Source organism: Lissotriton vulgaris, chromosome 5 (genome assembly GCF_964263255.1).
Source record: "Lissotriton vulgaris chromosome 5, aLisVul1.2, whole genome shotgun sequence".
NCBI classification, from domain to species: Eukaryota; Metazoa; Chordata; class Amphibia; order Caudata; family Salamandridae; genus Lissotriton; species Lissotriton vulgaris.
The window spans coordinates 686231563-686250780 of record NC_141693.1 but is presented as its reverse complement, the minus strand read 5'-3'; the positions used below and the strand labels follow the sequence as shown (position 1 = coordinate 686250780).

The window sequence follows — 19218 nt, the reverse complement described above, 5'->3', positions numbered from 1 at the left end:
AATGTTTCAGCACATTAAACCCACAAGGATGCCAGTGTGGGATTTAATGAAAAATGCACACAGAGTGCATCTTAGAGATGCCCCCTGAAAACTAACCCGCCTCTAGTGTCCAGGCTGAGTGGCTGCTTTCAGCTGCCACCTTCAGACATGTTTCTGGACCCCTGGGTTGAGAGCCTGCTGCTCTCTGGGGCCTAAAACAATGCACATCCTGGCACGAGGTGCAAAGCCTCTTCAACCAGGATGGGCAGGGTTCAGGAGGGGAAGCTTCAAAGGTGAGCTTCTCCAAGCCACTTGCTACTTTCGGTACAAAAGGGGGTGGTGATGGACGGGGCATCTGAACCAATCAAACACTCACACCCAGTCAACAGATCTGGGTTTAATCCATCACAGTTCTTTAGCCCACTCTGCCACCCCAGTTCAGACATGGCCAAATGCAAATCAGTCGTGAGTCCCTTGCTCACATGGCCACTGGATTCAAGATAGCCTGCCTGATGAGGATTATGAATCCGAAACCGGTCTCAGGATGCTTGTTTCCGGTCCAGGGAAGACATGGCTTGACAGTTCGGGCTGGACTGTTCCCATGAGGCACAGGGTCAGACTGATTTGCATATGGCCATGTCTGAACTGGGGCGGCTGAGTGAGCTAAAGAATGGTGATGGATTAAACCCAGATAAGTTGACTGGGGGTGAGTGTTTGATTTGCTCAAACGCTCAGTTCATCATCCCCTTTTGTTTCACTTGCTACTTCTAGCAACTGGTCCCCATTGGTTTTGACCTCCACTTTGGGCTAGAGAATCAGAGGTAAAAACAAGTGAGGAAGAGAGGTGTGCCCACCCCTGCCAACTCCACCCCTCAGGTGGGGGTGGTGAAGTGAAACACAACTCTCAGTCCACACATCTTGAAGATGGGTGGGACTCAGCCAACCTGGCATAGGCTCATGCCCTCCTCCCACTGAAGGGTGGCATAATAGGGGGTGTACCCACCCCACGGAAGGGACCCATTGGTCCCTGCATTTTTCCTACCTGTAACACCCCTAATTAGGGGCACCCCTGAACCTTGCTCCCTCAGACTTGTACCTGAAACAAGAAGAGAAGAAGAAGGACCAAACAGCCGTGCCGAAGCTAAGAAAAGGAAGACGCCCACTGACTTGGCCCCAGTCCTACCGGCCTGTCTCCACCTCGAACCTGCTCCTGAGAAATCCCGGTGTGTCCTGCAGCCAGCAACCTCAAAAACCCTGGAGCACCTGCCTGCCTTCAAGCACAAAGACTTTGTCTCCTGTGAACACTGGATTTGTTCATCTGCAACCTGTGCCTCCGGCCGGACACCGCAAATCTGCCCCACTCTACACCCACCGTCCACGGCCCGAGCTCGATAGGCAAACACCACGAAGAGGTCACCCCGGTAATCCTGACCCAAGATCCAGCGATCCCTGACCTGCCTCAAGCCTCCAGCTGATGCCTGCAGCTTAAATACAGAAGACCCCCCCTAACCGCGACCAGGAGCTGGTAAGAAGATCATTCCTCAAAAGCCACCCCTGCACCTGTTGCCCCACGGCCCTGTGTGCCCTAAATGATGGTGCCTAACCCACCCCTAACTTCCCAACTTACCTCTCGAAGTGGTGGCTGCACCCAGGAGACCTTCGTACCCAAGCCTGCAGTGTCTTCCGAAACCTGAGGTTCTCCATTGAAACCAACAGGGCGCCCAACGTCGAAACAGCTCGCTGCACCAGGCAGCCCTAGTGCTGCTGTGGGTGCATCTTTGTGGAAATTTGTTTCCCCATTTGCCCTGAGCTAAAGTCTAGGAGCTTTGCTCCCACAACCCATTAGCCTGCTTGCCTGCAGCCACCAACCGGAGGCCCCCTATCACCCTTTGGATAACATTGGGCCTCAGCACTCTGCACCCAGCTGCCCTAGGGCCGCTGAGGTGTAACAAGAGTGCATCCTCGACCCTGGGGAACCCTTGTTCTAACCCCAGAAGCTCACTCTAAAGACCGATTACTTACCTGGTAACCGTTAACTTAATTTCTCTCCATAGGAATCCATTTACTGTTTTTCTCTGAAAAATGTTCTAAGTGTGGAGTTAATTTGTATGTAAACCAGAAAAATAACAATTGTGTAAAACTGATTTTACTTACATTTTCTATAGGAAATGTCCCTGTGTGATATCTAGGCATATCACACTGAGTAGAAAAAGTGATCTAAAAAGTAATCTCAAAAGTAATGTAAAAGTAACTTACCTTAATTTTCATTGCAAAGTCGATACAAAGTATATGTAAAGCTTTTCACAGTATTGCATTACCAGTAATTCAAACTGTAGCCATTCCAAAGTGCATTTACAATTGCATGTCAAACTGTGTATTTACTGCAAAGTATTTATCGACTTACCTGTGCCAGGCTTGCTTGGTTCTAGAAAATAAAATAACTAAAAGAATATTTTTATACAAAAACAATTGGTCTGAAGTTCAGTCTTTGAGTGTGTGAATTAATTTTCTGACTGAGTGTGTACAACAAATGCTTAACACTGTCCTTTGATACTGCCTTACTGCTCGACCACTCTACCACAAATAGAGAGTAAAGTTCTCTATAACTTTACCTCTGCCTACCTTTGGGGTTCCACTGGACTCTGTATAGTATATGTAGAGCCAGCTTCCTATACACCCAAATATTTTAATTGATCTACACCAAGTTTACATGAGAAGGGAGTGTCAGATCAGCCATTCTAAGTTCCTTTTTACAAGGTACCTTGCAAGCACTGATGGTCTCTGGACAGAACTCCAGGACTGTTCTATGTCTAGTCTACCTACACCCACACAACTACCACTGAAAATCACACTCCATGCAGTAACGTGACTCTTCATTGTCCGCACCTAGGAGCACATATTCTAGAAGAAAAGCTCTACCCATTATGAGGAACAAGACACACTAGAAGCGAGACAATTTTCAGCAAAGAGACGGATACCTGCCGAAATGGAAGACTTTGACACATTTTTTCTACAGGAATTAAGAAACAAAGGGACATATTTACAAGCCCCTATCGCCACCACAGCATCACTTTTCAGGATGTTGTAGTGGCGAGAGGGACTTCGCTTTATTCATAGGCAGCGTTAAGCCACTTAACATGTCTTAACACCGCCTTGTGAATAAGGCCCCTTTTCACATTACACTTAGCATGAAAGTGGTGTTGCGGTGGGCGTTACACCACAACACCCATTGATTTTGATGCTGCCTATATTAACAAGGGCAGCGTAAATATGGGGCAGCTCCAAAATTAAGAGCAGAGAAAACCTGGTCTTAAACAGGCGCAATGAAAAGACAGCGTTGCGCAGCACACATAGAAACAGCAAAAGGCCATTGATTGTTTATATGTAGGAAAGTGACCCTTCCTGCACATAAATAATCATTAAAACATTTTTCAACTTCTATGTGTGCTGAATAGAAGTTACAAAACGTCCTTTAAAGATTGCTTATGTGTAGGAAGGGAGACCTTCCAGCACATAAACAATCTTTCCCTCAACGCAGACACCATGCGTTTGCCCTAGGCTGCTAAATTTAGCGCTAGTGCAGGGGGAAATGCAGGGCTGCATCATATTGTTGTAAATATGGTGCAGCTCTGAGTTTCAGAAGTGGCGGAGCACGGCGTTAAGCCAAGGAGGCTAACTCCACGCTCCTCCACTTTGTAGTAAATATGCCCCAAAGAATACTACATTTTTGAAAACTGCACTTGAACAAAGCCCACCTTGATCTGCTTCCAGATCTGTGATCACTGAAACCTAGTCTACCATCTTGGTGTTCTTTCAACGAACAAGTTTCCCCATTTGCCTCGTCAAATTACAAATATTTGTCCTTGGTTTCCTGATGCAAAAATATACAGAGCTCCAACCCACTTGAGCCTCGTCTGGGGTTAAGGAAAACATCATAAGTAAAAAAATCATACTAATAGCATAAACATAAAGGGTGCCTTTCTAAGCAGATTTGATAATTTGTCATTAATTGAAGGCAAATGTAATTTTTTAAAGTAATATGAATATACATTGGCCTACATTTTTAATATTAATCCGTAACACCTGTCCAATGGACATTAATCTATTAAGTTATATTTTGTTTAAGGGTTAAGGTAAGAAGACAGTTTTTATTACATTATATATGATATGGCAGATAGTATGTTACCCAAGCAGCCACACCAAAAATGAACTTAATTACCCCACAGCACACACAAGAAATCTCACCGGACACATCAAGCGACTGCGTGCAATACTTGAATTGACATGCAAAATGGGTTGCTAGGCCTTTCTGACCTACATATTCCTGTAAAAACCATGCACATAGTTTATGTGACACTGCAAACTCTGCACACACTCTACCTCGGTAACTGAGGATTGGTCCCCTGTGCTTGTGGTGGCTTTATGCACCATCCGTTGGGCTAACAGTTTTTTCAGCCTCATATAATCGTCCAACACCACCTTCAATAGGGAACCCTGGAGCATGGAGGTCCAAGAAAGTGGCCATTGTTAACCATACAGCTCATCTTAAAAATTCAACACTGTAGATCTCATTGCCAGCCCCACAAACCAAGTATTACTGTGAAACCTATTCCTGGATTAGCATGTCGTTTAAATGCATGGCGTTCTTTTGCTACATGGGGAGATATGGGCCTCATGGTTAGTTTCCAGTCAACTCTGTGGGTATTCTACCAAGCTTGTCATACCATGACTCATCCACAAGACATATCCAAGGGACTGTTTGCTGCTAATGTTGAATGTGGTTGTGTTAATAATCCAAATGTCTGTTTTCCTTTGCTATCCCGGAGGATATACCGAAGGTTCAGCCTTCTGTGTTAATGCAGCACATTCACCAGCGTTCACATAGTATCTGTTAAAACTTTATTCAAATAACTTCCCCTATATGAATGTTTTATTGTGTACACACATGGCCTTGTCGGTAAGAGTCCCTAGGTGAGTATTTAATTAATCTGTTGTACCACGTTGGCAAGCGAGTCTGGGAGTTGATAACTATAACAATGGCTGGAACTGAGATGCTGATTTCAACTAAACCAAATTTGTGTTGAACGTGGAGTGTTATTTAGGAGCCATATTTGCCGAGAGTTCACCATACTGTTGGAGAACATCTTCTGCACAACCTAAAGTTGAGCAAATTCTATATCATCACATTTGCTCAGTCTGCTGTTAGTGGATGCTCTTAGCTATCAAATCAGTATTTGAACTAAATATAGTGAGACATGGAAACTAGTTAGCTAGTTACTCTGCTTAAATAGACTTCATTAGTACATCAATAGTGACGAATTTACAGTCGGGTCAAACTCATCAACGCTTTGCATTTCTTAGCAGCACAAAAGTGATACAAATGAGTGCAAAGCGTCAATTTTGGTATTTACTTTCCAGTGCAAAACATGTTAAAGTATGCCCAAAGTGGTGCAAAGTAGCACTTTTCTGCTTCAAGGGGGCATTCGATTGGTTGTAGATGGGGAATTCCTAAGCAATCTCCCATGAATTTGTATGCAAATCCCTATCTAGTAACATTGGTAAACAGGAATTTGAGCCACAAATGTATTCCTCCTCTATGTGAGCCCAACATTAGTTAAACATTTCTTTTCACAAAGCATTTCTAGCTTTGCAAGTGTACTTTACAGCCCACTTACAAAGTTATAAAGAATGAAAGTATGGCAAAGCATAGTATTTTATATAACAACTTCCCCTTTCCAGTACAAAACCTACCCTTGAGATCACACACACACAACTTTCAATCTGGTGCAATGAGGTGTGCATTGGCGCAAAGCAGCCTAAAGTGCGCCAGAGCATGGAGAAAGAATAACAGCACCACATCTTATTAGTTAAAGCTCTGTTCTGCTTCCCACCTTTCGTGCAATGCAAAACAGCAACTTTAGATGATGTACTACGTTGTCTGAATTCTTTGTAAATTTGCTCCTTTGCATGTTGAAGGCTTTAGACAGCCACCACCAGCACGATTTGTGTCCACGATCTCTGTGATAGAGATGTGAACAGTAGGTCAGGTCCAGATGTAAGACCAACTCATCTGGTATCCAACAGATATTACATGGTGACAATAATGTGAAAAATCTGAACCAATTATAAAGCTGCAACAGGCTATCCAATTTTGCTCTGAAACCATTAACCATGGGTGTAAGACACCCCCTGCAGCCCCTGAGATGCAGGAGGACCTCTACCCTATCAAGAAACCCATAACCCTTCAGTGGACCCCATTCAGGACAAGGTCAATAAATATCTGTGAGATGTAGGAGAATCAGGGGCCACTCATGACAATCTGCAGGCAGGCCCCATCATTTTGTGTTCTGCCACTGCCATTAAGCCCATGCATTCCATTTAGTGGGCAAGGATATTCACCAGTTCCTCACCTTAATGGGTCCTTCCCGCATAATCTGACCCAGCTTGGCTATATTGTCATACTCCTGGATGGCTGCACGGAGGTAGCGGTCATCTTCTGGTTTGCCGGACGATACAGCAGGCGCTCTCCCAAAAGTACCCTGTAATTCCAAAACCGTGAGTTATACAAATGACTGCTGGAATATGCAAAATCGACAGTGGCCTTTTTATCCTTCACCTTTTACAACGCAGCTCCCAAAATATGACTATCAATTTACTCCGTGCTTAATTTACTGCCATACTCGTGCCTTCCTTTGATTTGATATTAATAATAGTGTGAATTCTAGCCCTTGGTTCTCTTAAAGGCTTTAGACCTAGGGTGGCGGGAGGGAGGGCATAGTTCCAGGAGGACCAGATCCATGCACTATTTTGAGGATTGCCACTATTTAAATGGAACCCGTTGAGATACATTTTATCTAAATATATTTTATGCTGACATCCTGAAATTCTGGAATGGCTCTTTGTCCCTTTTAGGTCAACACTGGCCACACCTGCTTTAGCGAGAAATATCACCTTTGGAGTTTTGTTCATCATGGTCATGTGTTCTACTTTATTGTCCTGATATGTAAACAAATGGAGTCTGGTGAGGAGCAATACTTGACTGTTATTATACTTCATCCTAGAGATAGTTCCATAACACTAACAACATTTCACCAATCAAGCAGAACTAAACCAGGTCACCATCACCCTTTCTACGCCAAGAAGCAGACCGTAGCACTGTTTCCTGCAGTGATGCAGCTTGAGAAATGAGCTTAGGATAAAATGGAAGATAAATAATGGACTTTTAATTGGTCTCTTCATGAGGGGTCTATCCCCTGCCAAATTATACTGAAGTGGGCTTTAAAATGATTCAAATGGCCAACAAAAGGTACTATTTTTTTTTAATTGCCTTATGCATATATTATAGCTAGATACATTTGTCTATACCAACCCACAATTTTATGTTGGCAGATGCTCCTTTCTTGCTCAGTGATTTAAGATCTGTATACGTAGGGGAGGGAGTCTTGCAACTTTAGACGCCCTACCTCTCTAGGGTGATGCGGCGGACTGGTCAACATGGGCCATTGGTCTATATCAAGCACCACAGGAAAGGGGAATCGAATCAGAGTAGCCTTAGCAGTTTGTTAATCTCTGCTTACATTGCTAATGTGTTATAGGAAAGTCATCTCCTCTGATCAGCATGAGACTTTAGAGCTCCAATGGCCCCATGACTGAATCATCATTCCAATCATTGTGTCAAACCGCGGTGAAATCAGCACGGGACTCCAGCTGTGAGAGAACAATATTTTATTTTTATTGTCTTAATAGAAAGGAGGTCGGTCTGGTTGAATGTTAGTGCAAGCGCAAACCATCATCTAGATTGAGAGGATTTTTAGGCACAGCTGGCATCGTTCTGAGGGGCATATTTACAGCAGAATGGAGGAACGTGGCGTTAAGCAAATATTGCTAATGCAACGCTTCTCCATTCTGAAAATGCAGGGATGTGCTGTATTCACAAATATGCGACGAGCCCCTGCATTTTCCCTAGCTTTCCCCTAGAATTTTCCCTCAGCTGCCTAGAGCAAACGCAGGCGCCCTTGCACCATAGTGCAAGGGTGTATTCGTTGGGGGGAAGATTGATTATGTGCAAGAAGGTCCCCCCTTCCTGCACATGAACAATCTTTAAATGCAGTTTTATCACTTCTGTCTGTGCACTTAATGCAGCAGACATAGAAGTTGCAAAACTGCATTTTTTTAAAATGATTTTCATGTGCAGGAAGGGGGTCCTTGCTGCACATAAAGAATCCTAGTCAATTTTCTGTTTCTATGTATGCTGACCAAGGCAGAACACATGGAAACAGCAAAAACGAGGAGAAATGAAGCATTTCGCCTCACTTTGCCTGTTTGAGACCATGTTTCCCCTGTTCTTAATTTTGGCGATGCCTCCTATTTACACTGCCCATGTAAATAGGGGAGAGCGTCAAAATCAATGGGTGTTGCTGTGGAATGCCCACCGCAACAACCAATGCCCTCCTCTTTCACGCTAAGTACAGCGTGAAAGGGGACCTTATTTACAAGGCAGAGTGAAGTCCAGTTAAGTGGCCAAACACTGCCTTGTAAATAAGGCAAGCCCCCTATCTCCATCACAACCTCACTGATAGAGGTGGCGATAGTAGCTTTTAAATATGCCCCTGAGTGCCTTGGCAGAATACGCTGCAAAAACGATCACAATAAATGCCATTTTTTGTGCCATATCGGATCAGATTCCAAGTTCTATGTAAAGGAGGACAACATGTAAAATCGGTCTTTGTGACTATTGCTTAACATAAAGTCCCCTTACTGTGCTGTTTTGCCTCGCAGTCTCCTCTGGATAATAGCGGAAGCTAATCGCTTGTACAAAAAACTAGAACTGAGAGCACATTGAATACAATCTGTGATGTGTGCTTAGTGTAACACAGATTATACAGGGGCGGCCTTAGGCATGTGCAAGCTGTGCACCTGCACAGGGCCACCAAACCCCAGGGGCCACCACGCCAATATATATCCTTAATATAATAATCCTCTGAGGATGGATACATATTTGCGTGGCGGCGCCTGGCAGGGATTTGGCAGCCTCCGGCTCTGTTCCACTTCAAAAGACCCTGACCCCCCCCCATCTTCACTGGCCTCCGTGCTCCGCTGCGCCCGGACCCCCTCTTCCGGGGCCCCCAACCTATGCTCCCTGCCCAGGGCCGCCAGGAGCCTAGAGCCGCCCCTGGAATATACGAGCTTTTACACTTGGCACAGCATTCGAAATGAGACCGAAAAGATCTACTGCAATAAAATGATGAGGATTTCTTCACCTCATTAGAAAAGACCCAGTGTGAGTACGGAGCGGGGCTAGGTCAATGTTAAGAAAATTTAGACTGACATGGACTGCATTTAGCATATGGGGTTCCGACACTCAAACCTCATCATTGCTGCAAACTCTTGCAGATATGCCGACAGCAAAGCCAGGCTGTGGTATAATAGCTAAACTCTATTTGACTACTAAAACAGCGGTCACAAATGGCACAAGCAGTGAAAAGAAAATGCAAATCGTAGGAGTGATATACCTGATCGTGGAAAGGGAAAGCACAGTTGCTACTGTGCCTGGTCACATGAATTTATGGCAGAGAAACATAGCTTAATTTGAGCCGGTGCTTGCCGGTGTTCAGCACCAATACTTGAGTCTCAACACTAGTACTTTTGGCTGTCCACCACATTGCGGCTAGGCTTGGGCGTGAAATTCTGCTCTGCTTGCGGAGTTTTTCCCCCTCTGTGCAGCACGTGAAGTTTCTAAAACCTTTTTTCCTTGCTTGCCAAAGTTTAGTTGGCGGATGAGGAAAATCGTACTCCAGGCCACCTCCTGGCTAGATTTTGCAACATGTTGAGGAAGCTGCCGCTCGAGTAGAACATCTACTTGAGCGGTAGAAAGAAGCAGAGCCCTCTTGTGCTGCGTATTGGGCCATTAACGCTGATTTTCCAGCACAGGACAAACTGCCAGCACTAAAAATCAGCACGAACGGCGCAACCTAACTCACTCTGCTGCCTGCGGAAATCCATGCAGCGTGGCACAGTTTTTTTGGTCACTTCACCCAGGTCTAATTGTGGCACTGTTTGTGTATTTGTGAGGTGAGCATTTTAGCAGATTGTTTAATATATCAATATATTTTTTAAAAAACTTCATGAAACCAGTGGTTGAGGTTAGTCTTATAGCTTTGACGGCCTGAAATAGTTTGAATGTTCACACTCGTACAGTATGATGATAGTAGTTGTGCTGGTAGCGGTTGCAGGGACAATGGGTGGTGCAAGCTGCAGTGGCTTGCTGAGAAGGAGCGCAGCACTTACTTTTATGTACCAAATTGAGCATTGCACAGAACAACCACCATGCCAAAGTTGTTGAACAGATTGTACACCAGCAGGGACTTGAAGTGTTCTAAGTGCAATGAGGCTAATGCAACGTGTCTTACTTTAACATGGTCCTTCTGTCCAAAGTAATCTACGTGCTGGCGGGAGGTGGAGGCACAGTGATAGTGTAAACGTGGCTTTAAACTCCACTTAAAGGCATGTTTATTGGGATAAAAACTTTCAATCTCCACAGTCCAATAAAAAATGTAAATTGCATAATTCACATTGCAATTGGCTAAGCATTCCATTATCATAAAATTGTTGTTAAATAAACTTCCAAAGGTGATGGATTGGACTAGAGATGCAGAAGAATGGACCGCTACAGAGGCGACACAATTGAACATGGTTAGAAGAGTTAAACTGCAAGAGGATAAGTTGAACTGCAAACCTTTTGTTCTCAGCAGATAATGGACCACCTTAAATTGAGGAACACTATATAAAGCAAGGTATAGTTCTGAGCCTGAGAGCTGAACATGTGCATTCGATGTACTTAGAGGTCCATGACTCAGATGCTGTGTCAATTCTAGGTGTTGAGAAAATTACTTTGTAATGTTTATATGTAATGTGCCTAAACTACATTGCCACATCTGGTACCTATTTAAGTAAGAGACCAGTTAAAAAAAATTATATTGAACTTTAAAAAAACTTTTTTCTAGTTGTCTAGTTTCTCAAGGGTAAGTGGTTGTTACTCATAGCTTGCTTTCATGTAAGTCTCTTTGTGTGCAATGGGATTATAAGGAAGGTGGTTATGTAAATATATTTTTTCAAAGACTGGTCTGTTTTTTTTCTAAATGCAATTTTATCTTTAATCATAGTTTCTAAATGAACAGTGTTTGTTCGTTTTTTTTAATATGAATCTTTACCGTACATTTTTTTTGTAACAAATTAGCAAAGGCAACATGGTGGCAGACTGGACTGGATTGAGGGAAGGGTTTGGGACTGAGGAACCAGGTTCGAGCTCAGCATTGGCTCAAAATCATGGGATTCTGGGTACTAGCTCCCTGTGCATAAAAAATGAATCTGACCTTATATAATGTAAATGGTATCTATGTATAGAGCTCCAATGCATTTTGGGAGAATTCACGCCATATTAAGATATGAACTCTATGTGCCACTGTACATTCACATTATGCATTGTTGGTATGGTGCTTTGGACTACCCCATTGGACTAAGATCACTAGATTAAGCAAAGGCAGAGCCAGAAACATGATGGCTCTATCATTAGCTGTTGAAAAGGAACTAGGAGTGTGTGGGCAGCCTTTCTTTATTCCACAATTGTCACTATATAACATACAGTGAGTTCAGATCATTGGGATCAAATTTGAAAAAATTGCACTGGAGTATAAAATGTAAAGGAAGTTGAATGCAAAAATGAAAAAAGGATCTTTGGAAGTTTGTGATGGGAAAATAGAAGTGGTGGTTTGGAAGTGCTGAAGGGAGTACAGGTAGCACACAGGTGACATCGAAAACATACAAAATGAGCACCAATTAGAAACTTGCTTGGAGGGTAGAAAAATAGAACAAGCATTTGCAATGCCATCTAGCCTTTGGGACCTTATATGTATTTAGCTATGCAGCTCATTAGCCTGGGTGCTGAAACATCTACTGTTCTTTAACATGGAGGGAAAGTAAGCACCAAACTGCGTGACACACCAGGTATGGGAACACATGTAGAGAAATATTGCCTTTCAGCGGGAAATGGTATAGTCCAAAGCTCTGTTTTTAATATAAAAGCAGGGCCTTCGGTGGTCATATCACTGAAAGGACAAGATTTGAAAAAAGTATTATTGTCTACGGGTGCTCATGGAAGATCATTTCTATGGACTGGAATCTAGAGAATGCTAAAGAGATTCTGGTATTTTACTGACCTCTGCTGGTCGTATTCTATCAAGACAGTTAAATAGAGGCAGTTAAACAGAAAAAACGTTCCTAAGCGGAAGCGGACAAGTCCTATGGATGATCACCAGAGCCCACAAAGTACATACACATATAAGTATATACTAAAGTATATCCAAGAGGTCTTGAATGCTCGACCTAAAAAGGACAGGAGAGGTGGAGTATACGGAAGGAGAGTACATTGAGGATAATGGACATGCTCAAAGTGGTAAGCACTATTAAAATTAAAATAAATTACTTTTGAAACAATGGAATTAGACCAATTACATTTATAATAAAATGAGAGTTTGAAGCTAAATGAGTTAAACCATTTGATGCATGAAATAAAAATAAAGGGTTTGATATTAACATAGATAAACTGATATCCTTGGCGTGGTATTTTGCCAAACATTTTGCCTTCAGCCCCTGGTCATGTTTTGTTGGCATTAGGACTCTGTTAACTTTACCCCTGCTTACTAGTGCAAAACTGCATATGTTCTCTCATCTTCAAACATGGTAAAATTGGGGTACACTTAATTAGCACATTTAATTAATGTATATTCTCCCAGTAAATTGTACTACCTCTAACCAGGGCCGTTAAATTAACTTCTACCAGTGGGAAGCAGCATTCGTGCCACACACTAAAGTAGTACTGTAAAACAAATCCCAGGCCTCCCACTGCAGCCTCTAGTGCAGTTTTAAACTGCTATTTTGACCTGACAAAAGACATCTTTTGCTGCCTAAACCTTCCTTTTAAATACTTATAACTCACCCCTAAGGTAGGCTCTAAAAACTCATAGGACAGGGTGCATGTATTAAAAAATGTGGACATGTGAGTTTAAGTTTGAGATACCCTGACAGTTAAGAACTCCTAGGGGCGTTTTTCAGTGTTATAAGGCCTATATCTCCCATTGGCTAATACTGTGTTACCTCATTATATTTAATAGGTGCTAACTTTAGATAGGGAGCAGTTAGAGGTATGCTGTTTACTCTTAAATGAACTGTAATTTAAAATCATATTTACCGGTGAAGTCGGATTTTTAAGTTACAATTCTAAAAATGTCACTTCTAGAAAGTTGGCATTTTCTTGTCACAAACAACTTTTCCTTTCTGCCAGTGTAATGGGTCACATGACTGTGAATGGCTCTGTGGCTAGGGTTGTGTGTTGCTTCAAGGCAGTGAGACAAAGGTGGCCTAGATGTGAACAGGATGATAAATCCTGATAGGATGGCTGGGAAGGGGATGTACCCAGTACACACAAAGGAATCTGAGAGCAGACCTGCCTTGCCTTCTGTCACCCTATGTAGTTTGGAGCATGGACCAGGCAAAAGGGAAGAACTGGTCAATGTTGAGGATAGGTCATGGATATCCACCACACAAAGGCTGGCACCAGGTAAACAAAGAGGACCCTCAGAACCACTTACAAAAAAAAACTCCTGGACCTGTGGAAGATTTAGAAGAAGGACTACCCTGCTGCCAAAAGGACTGCCCTGAAGCTTGAAGGACAGCATTGCAGTTTGAAGAAGGAAGTTTGGACCTGCTTGTCTTGATCCCAGGTCAAAGTGTTCCAAGGGTCAGTTTGTTGACTTTGTGTGTGAGCTCAGGGATACAACAAGCTGCTATAGGCCTCCCTGCAACTCCCAGCTGATCAGTACCAACTTGACCAGCAAAAAGCCATGCTGCTAACCTTCTGCTGGAGTGGGTCCTGATCCCCAAGAGGTGCCCCTTACGTCCGGGACCCTTGGCTGGCATCAGTGAGAGCTTCTCTTGAAGAGAAAGGTGCAGATACTGAAGGCTGGGATCCTCGTGACCATGAACGCACCCGTTTATGATGAAATTCTGCTACCATTGCCAAACTCCCGTGAGTGTTGCTGTTTGGGGTGACAGTGACCATCCTCGATGACTGGCAATGTGAGACCTGCTCTTTGCTCTACAGAAATGACAGCCAGGGGCAACTGCCAATGTGAAGCTCCAGCTATGACCGGATCTTTGCACTACAGCAATAATCGTCCTCTTGACCTTATCTTTGAGTGGTAATCTTCGTCCTTGTGACCTCCTCCCAAGCAAACAGAACTGTTTGCGACTGGACTTGAGTCTGTAACTTTTCAGCATGACTAACCTGGTCCTTCTACCCAGCCCATGCACCTTGTGGTCGGTCGATCTTGTGGCTTTCCCCCAAATCAGCACGACTAGATAACTGCAAGTGATGCTTTCTACTTGTTGGGGCTATTTCACTGCAAACTTTAGAATGCAATAACTCTGGGTCTACTGAGTGGGTTTTTGCCAATCTTGCATCATTTTAATTATCAGCATTTACTATATTTTTGGGAATTGGTTTAGGATTTTTCTGGTGTTGTGTTTTGACTTTATTTCTGTTTTTTGTTGCATAATTACTTTACTCATTGTCTCTCAATTAAGCTTAACTGCTTTCTGCCAAGCTACCAGAGGGTTGAGCACAGTTTAATTTACAGATTTTTTGTGACTCACACAAACAAGGATTGTGATTGTTGCTTGAGTGGGGCTTCTAATCCTCTCAACCAATGACCCCATGTCTTACATTGATGTTCAGAGGTGGGATCCAGCACTTGTGTTTGTGCAGTGTCATTCAATGATTTGCACAGAACCAAAAACTTCATATAAATAATCTGACATCAGATTTAACCTTCCTTTAAATTCTCCTTGTTTGGCTTTTTTCCCTTTTTCGCCAAACTCGGTTCTTACCTCACATTTATACCTGTGATAATTGCCTACATGCATGGAAATAGATATTAGCAACCCTGAAAGCTACAATATGTCAGAGCGGAAATGGTTTTGCAGGGAGAGTGTGCTACCAGTATCAAGGCGCTAAAAAAGGAGCACTAGAAAGCCCTCGGGCCTGGGAGGAGGCCCACCAGATATTATCTACAGCACAGGAACAGGAGGAGGATGTTTATGTTTCAAAGTTCGAAGAGGATGAAAACCTCCTGGCCATGCACTTGAGAAGAGAGGAGGGAGAGAATGTAGCTTAACGGTTAGGGCGGTGGACTTCAAATCTGTGGAATCGGGTTCGAGTCTCGGCAACGGCGCTCAACATCCTGTTATTCTGGGCAAATCATTTGATCTCTCCGTGCCTAACAAAAATGAATGTATACTCATGTAAAGCGCTCTGATACCTGATTACGGGTCATGTTTGCGTTATATAAAACTTTGAGAAAAAAATAGGGGATCACTGGAGTGAGGTTCCCTGCTGTATCCAGAGGAGTGCCCGGCATGTCCTCCGGCATCTTGCCAACTAAGGAGTTGGAGACATGAGATCCGGATGGTACCTCACACTGCAGCTGGTCAAGCTGGAACTGGCTGCAGAGGAGAAAAACGCGGAAGCATCCAAGGAGCAGGTTCCTGGAAAGAGGGCTCTATAGGAAAGGAAACTTGCTCTGAAGAAAAATAAACTTCTGCTAGTTCATGACAGGAGTCAAAAAGAGCTGGACCGCAAAGTCAAACAGCTTTCAGATTCCATCTACAAAGGTTTCAGTCACAACACAGTGTCCAGCAGCAGTTGCAGCCGGTGCAGGTAAGCGTGGTGGGGGTGAGGTGGGGGAGGGGCAGGGCAGGGCGGAAGTGACAGATGACGGAATAGGGCAAATAAAATAAATTAATAAATAAAACCACTTACCTTGCGGTGATGCGGTGAGTCCACGGTAAGTGGTTTTATTTATTTATTTTATTTTCCCTATATCGTTGTCTGTCACTTCCACCTGCCCCACCCCACTGTGCTTACTTGCACCAGGCGCCACTGTCCAGAATAAAGGAAGGTCCCCATCCCTTAAGACCTGGTACCTAGCCATGTGGTGAGGATGACATTGACAAATGTTTTATCAGGCTATCTGATAGGCTTGTGAATGCCTAGGGTCCCAGAGGAAGATTGGGGGCTAGTCTCTGGGAACACATGACTGTGGTGGGGTAGGGATACCTTACTGACATTAGAGAAAGATGACCAGATGAAGTATGCCTCATGAAAGCCATTCTTGTCACTAAATTTGGTGTCACCCCAGAGAAGTACAGGCTAAGGTTTAGGGACAGTCACAAACTGTCTAGCTAGTCTTGGGTGGATTTTATGGATCACTCAAGTAAGGCTCTGAGCAGATGGGTGAGATTTTTCAGGGAGAGGGACAGAATTCTCAGCACAAGAGTGTCCAAGAAGGTACATGGTTGATCACTAAAACAGTGGATAGGGTTCCCATCAGAAGAAACTTGGGGGAGACAAGGATTAAACAGCTGAGATCTCAAAAGGCCCCCAGAAGAAGGGAGAGTTTTACAGGAAGAAACCTCCAGGACACTTTACCTTTAAATGCTTTGAGTACCACAGGTACAGACACTCAAAGGGCGACCCCCAACTGCTTGAATAAACAGCAGGCCCCCCATCGGTGGGTAGACACTGAGGAGGACATGTGTTGTGCTTGAGGAGGAGGTTGCCACAGTTAGTATGGGACATAGTGCAGTGGTTACCCTAATGTTCCTGGGTGACAGAGAGATGGTGCCAAATGCCTAACAAAACCAAAACGTGTAGGCAGTGGGTCAGAATCAATGGGAAGAGGGTGGAGGCTCTAAGATTCATAGGAGACTGCATGACTACTGTTAGGTGTCATCTGGTGTTCCACCAGGTTTTGATACCTGACAACCACAAGAGTCACTACCCCGTGGCTCTGGTTACCTTTGAAAGGGTTGGTGGGGTCGCCAGGTTCCATAAGGGTGGCTGTGAGTCCAGACATGTCTGCAAAGCAGAAGCCCCCTTCCCTTCCCCATATTGTAAACACCCTTTGAGAGGATGAACATCGATATTGTTGGGCCTCTGGACTCCAAGACTGCCCTTGGCAACATGTTTATTCCGGTATTAGTAGACCATGCTACTTTGTACACGGCAACCATTTCTTTGAGGGTAGTGATCCCACCTGCGGTGGCAAGGGCACTGATTGGGATATATACCTGGGTGGGCTTCCCCATGGAGGTTGTGTGAGACTGACGTTCTAACTTCATATCTGTCTACATGAAGTCCATGTGGGATCATAGTAGGTAACCTACAAGTTCTGGGTTCTAACCATCTTAAAAAACCCTCATTCACATGAAAGCTGTAAGTGAGATATATATCTTGGTTTTCTGCTTAGATTATTACGTGAAAAGCATCATCGTCGGGTATTAGTTATGCTTTCCTACACCTGGAGGGAGACCAATTGGTATTCACAGTAGTGATCAGAGATGTCGAGGGTGGAAATTACGTGCATTTAAAATTACCTCCATCTATCAAGCATGATTTTATTAGGTGAGTATGGGGTAAGGCTAAAAGAAATGTGGTGTGTAAATAGAAGGGCTCGTGTTCTATAGCACCTACTTAAAAAACATGAGTGGTCGACATGTTCCAGCCTTCTCGGTGCCCAGTCGGGTTAGTGGGCTTTTTCCAGGACCAAAACGTTGCACATAACTATTTTGTGATGTGCGTCGATAAGTAATGCACTTACCCTTCTTTTAAGTGCGCCTATTAGCACACTAGAAGGTCATAGATGAGTTGTACCTATAACTTATAATCGTGGCATTTGAGCTCCGTCGGGAGACGGGCAGAGTAGACTCTCTCTCCCTGATGAGTCCTATGAGCGACTTGTGCTTGCTCCATCTGCCGTGCTAGGAGAAGATCTCCAAAATGCTGGAGTTAGGGGAGATTGAACACTTTATTAGCCTTTTTGTCCAGTCCAGTGGTACTGGTCCCCAAGCCTTCCTCACCGGGCGCTGCACAGAACTCAGGTGCTATGTGGATTGAAGGGGCCTCAACTCAGTTACTAAGACTGACGCTCACCCCCTCCCCCGAGCTGATGAGCTCATTGACCGGTTAGAAGCTGCCAAGTTCCCGAGTATGTTTGATTTAATATCAGTGTACTGGCAGATTGCCTTAACTTAATGGGCTATGGAAAGATCGGTGTTCCTCAACCCAGAGGGCCACTTCCAGTTTTGAGTGATGCCTTCTGGATTGAGGAATGCCCATGCCACATTCCAGAGATTGGTCAACCAGGTTGTTGGACAGGCCACGTGAAGGGCCGCTCCCCCTCTGCCCGACCAGGCCCGAGCCCGGTCCCTCAAGTGTCACACACCACCACTTCACGCTTTCCGTCCCCTCCGGGACCCTTGCCTCTGAACATATCGACCTCGTGGGCCCGATCCCTCACTGGCCCGCGCGCCCAGCCTGGGCGCCATCTTGGACACTCCGCCACGAGGCCGCGTGGCCCCCGATCGACCCCAACCCTGGGCCTGGCCAGGCCTCAGACATCCCGGCACCATCATCCACCCAGGAGGTGAGCGGACTACTTGGCGGGTCAATGGGAGAAAGAGGTGTCGATGGCTCTCCCTCGCCAGGTGCCGCTCGCCCACCATCTCCCCGGGCGCTGGCTCCACCCCCCTGCTGGGTGTCTGGACCCCTTCATCCCGGACCCCCCAACCTCCAAGGGCGAGGGTCCGGACATCAAAGAGGATCAGCCCTATAACTGGGGCAGCTCCAGAGCAGGAAGGCAGTTGTATCCTGGAGTCGAGAGACGCAGTGAAGAACTCATCCTTGACGGACTACTGGCGCTGCCGTAGCCCTGCCTTGCGAACCATCGTCCTGCCTGTTGGCGCTGCCAAGACCTTCGTAATCATCATCGTCGTCGGGACCTGCTGGCGTGGCCGCGGACCGTTTGTAACCACCATCTTCATCGGGACCTGCTGGCTCCGCCGCGGACCGTCGCTTCCTTCATCCATCTCGGGACCTGCTGGCTCCGCCGCGGCCCGATCATCTAGAACGCCGAGCTCGAGGATTGAGAGCTATTTTCATCTATTGGTAACAAGACTGTCCCGCTACCCTTTTCCCAATCCAGAGACCAGAATCGAGGGGACCCCTGAGTCCAGACCTCCTTGTATAATTCTACCGTAACTAAAGAATTGCTGATAAAGTATCGTTGAACCTTATCCTGGTGTGGTGTCCGTCTGTGGGGGGGAAGTTACTTGTCTGTACGATCG

General features: G+C 44.8%; 1 protein-coding gene across 1 annotated transcript in view; it reads right to left on the bottom strand.

The window, feature by feature from the left end:
* The window catches only part of CDH23 (cadherin related 23), a 2828172-nt gene that overhangs the window by 18103 nt on the left and 2790851 nt on the right, over positions 1-19218 (bottom strand). The window contains exons 67-68 of the mRNA XM_086919477.1: positions 6390-6518; positions 4360-4473 (exon numbers count right to left, since the gene is read on the bottom strand). Coding sequence (XP_086775603.1) covers positions 4360-4473; positions 6390-6518 — 243 coding nt within the window. The remainder of the gene's footprint in view (positions 1-4359; positions 4474-6389; positions 6519-19218) is intronic.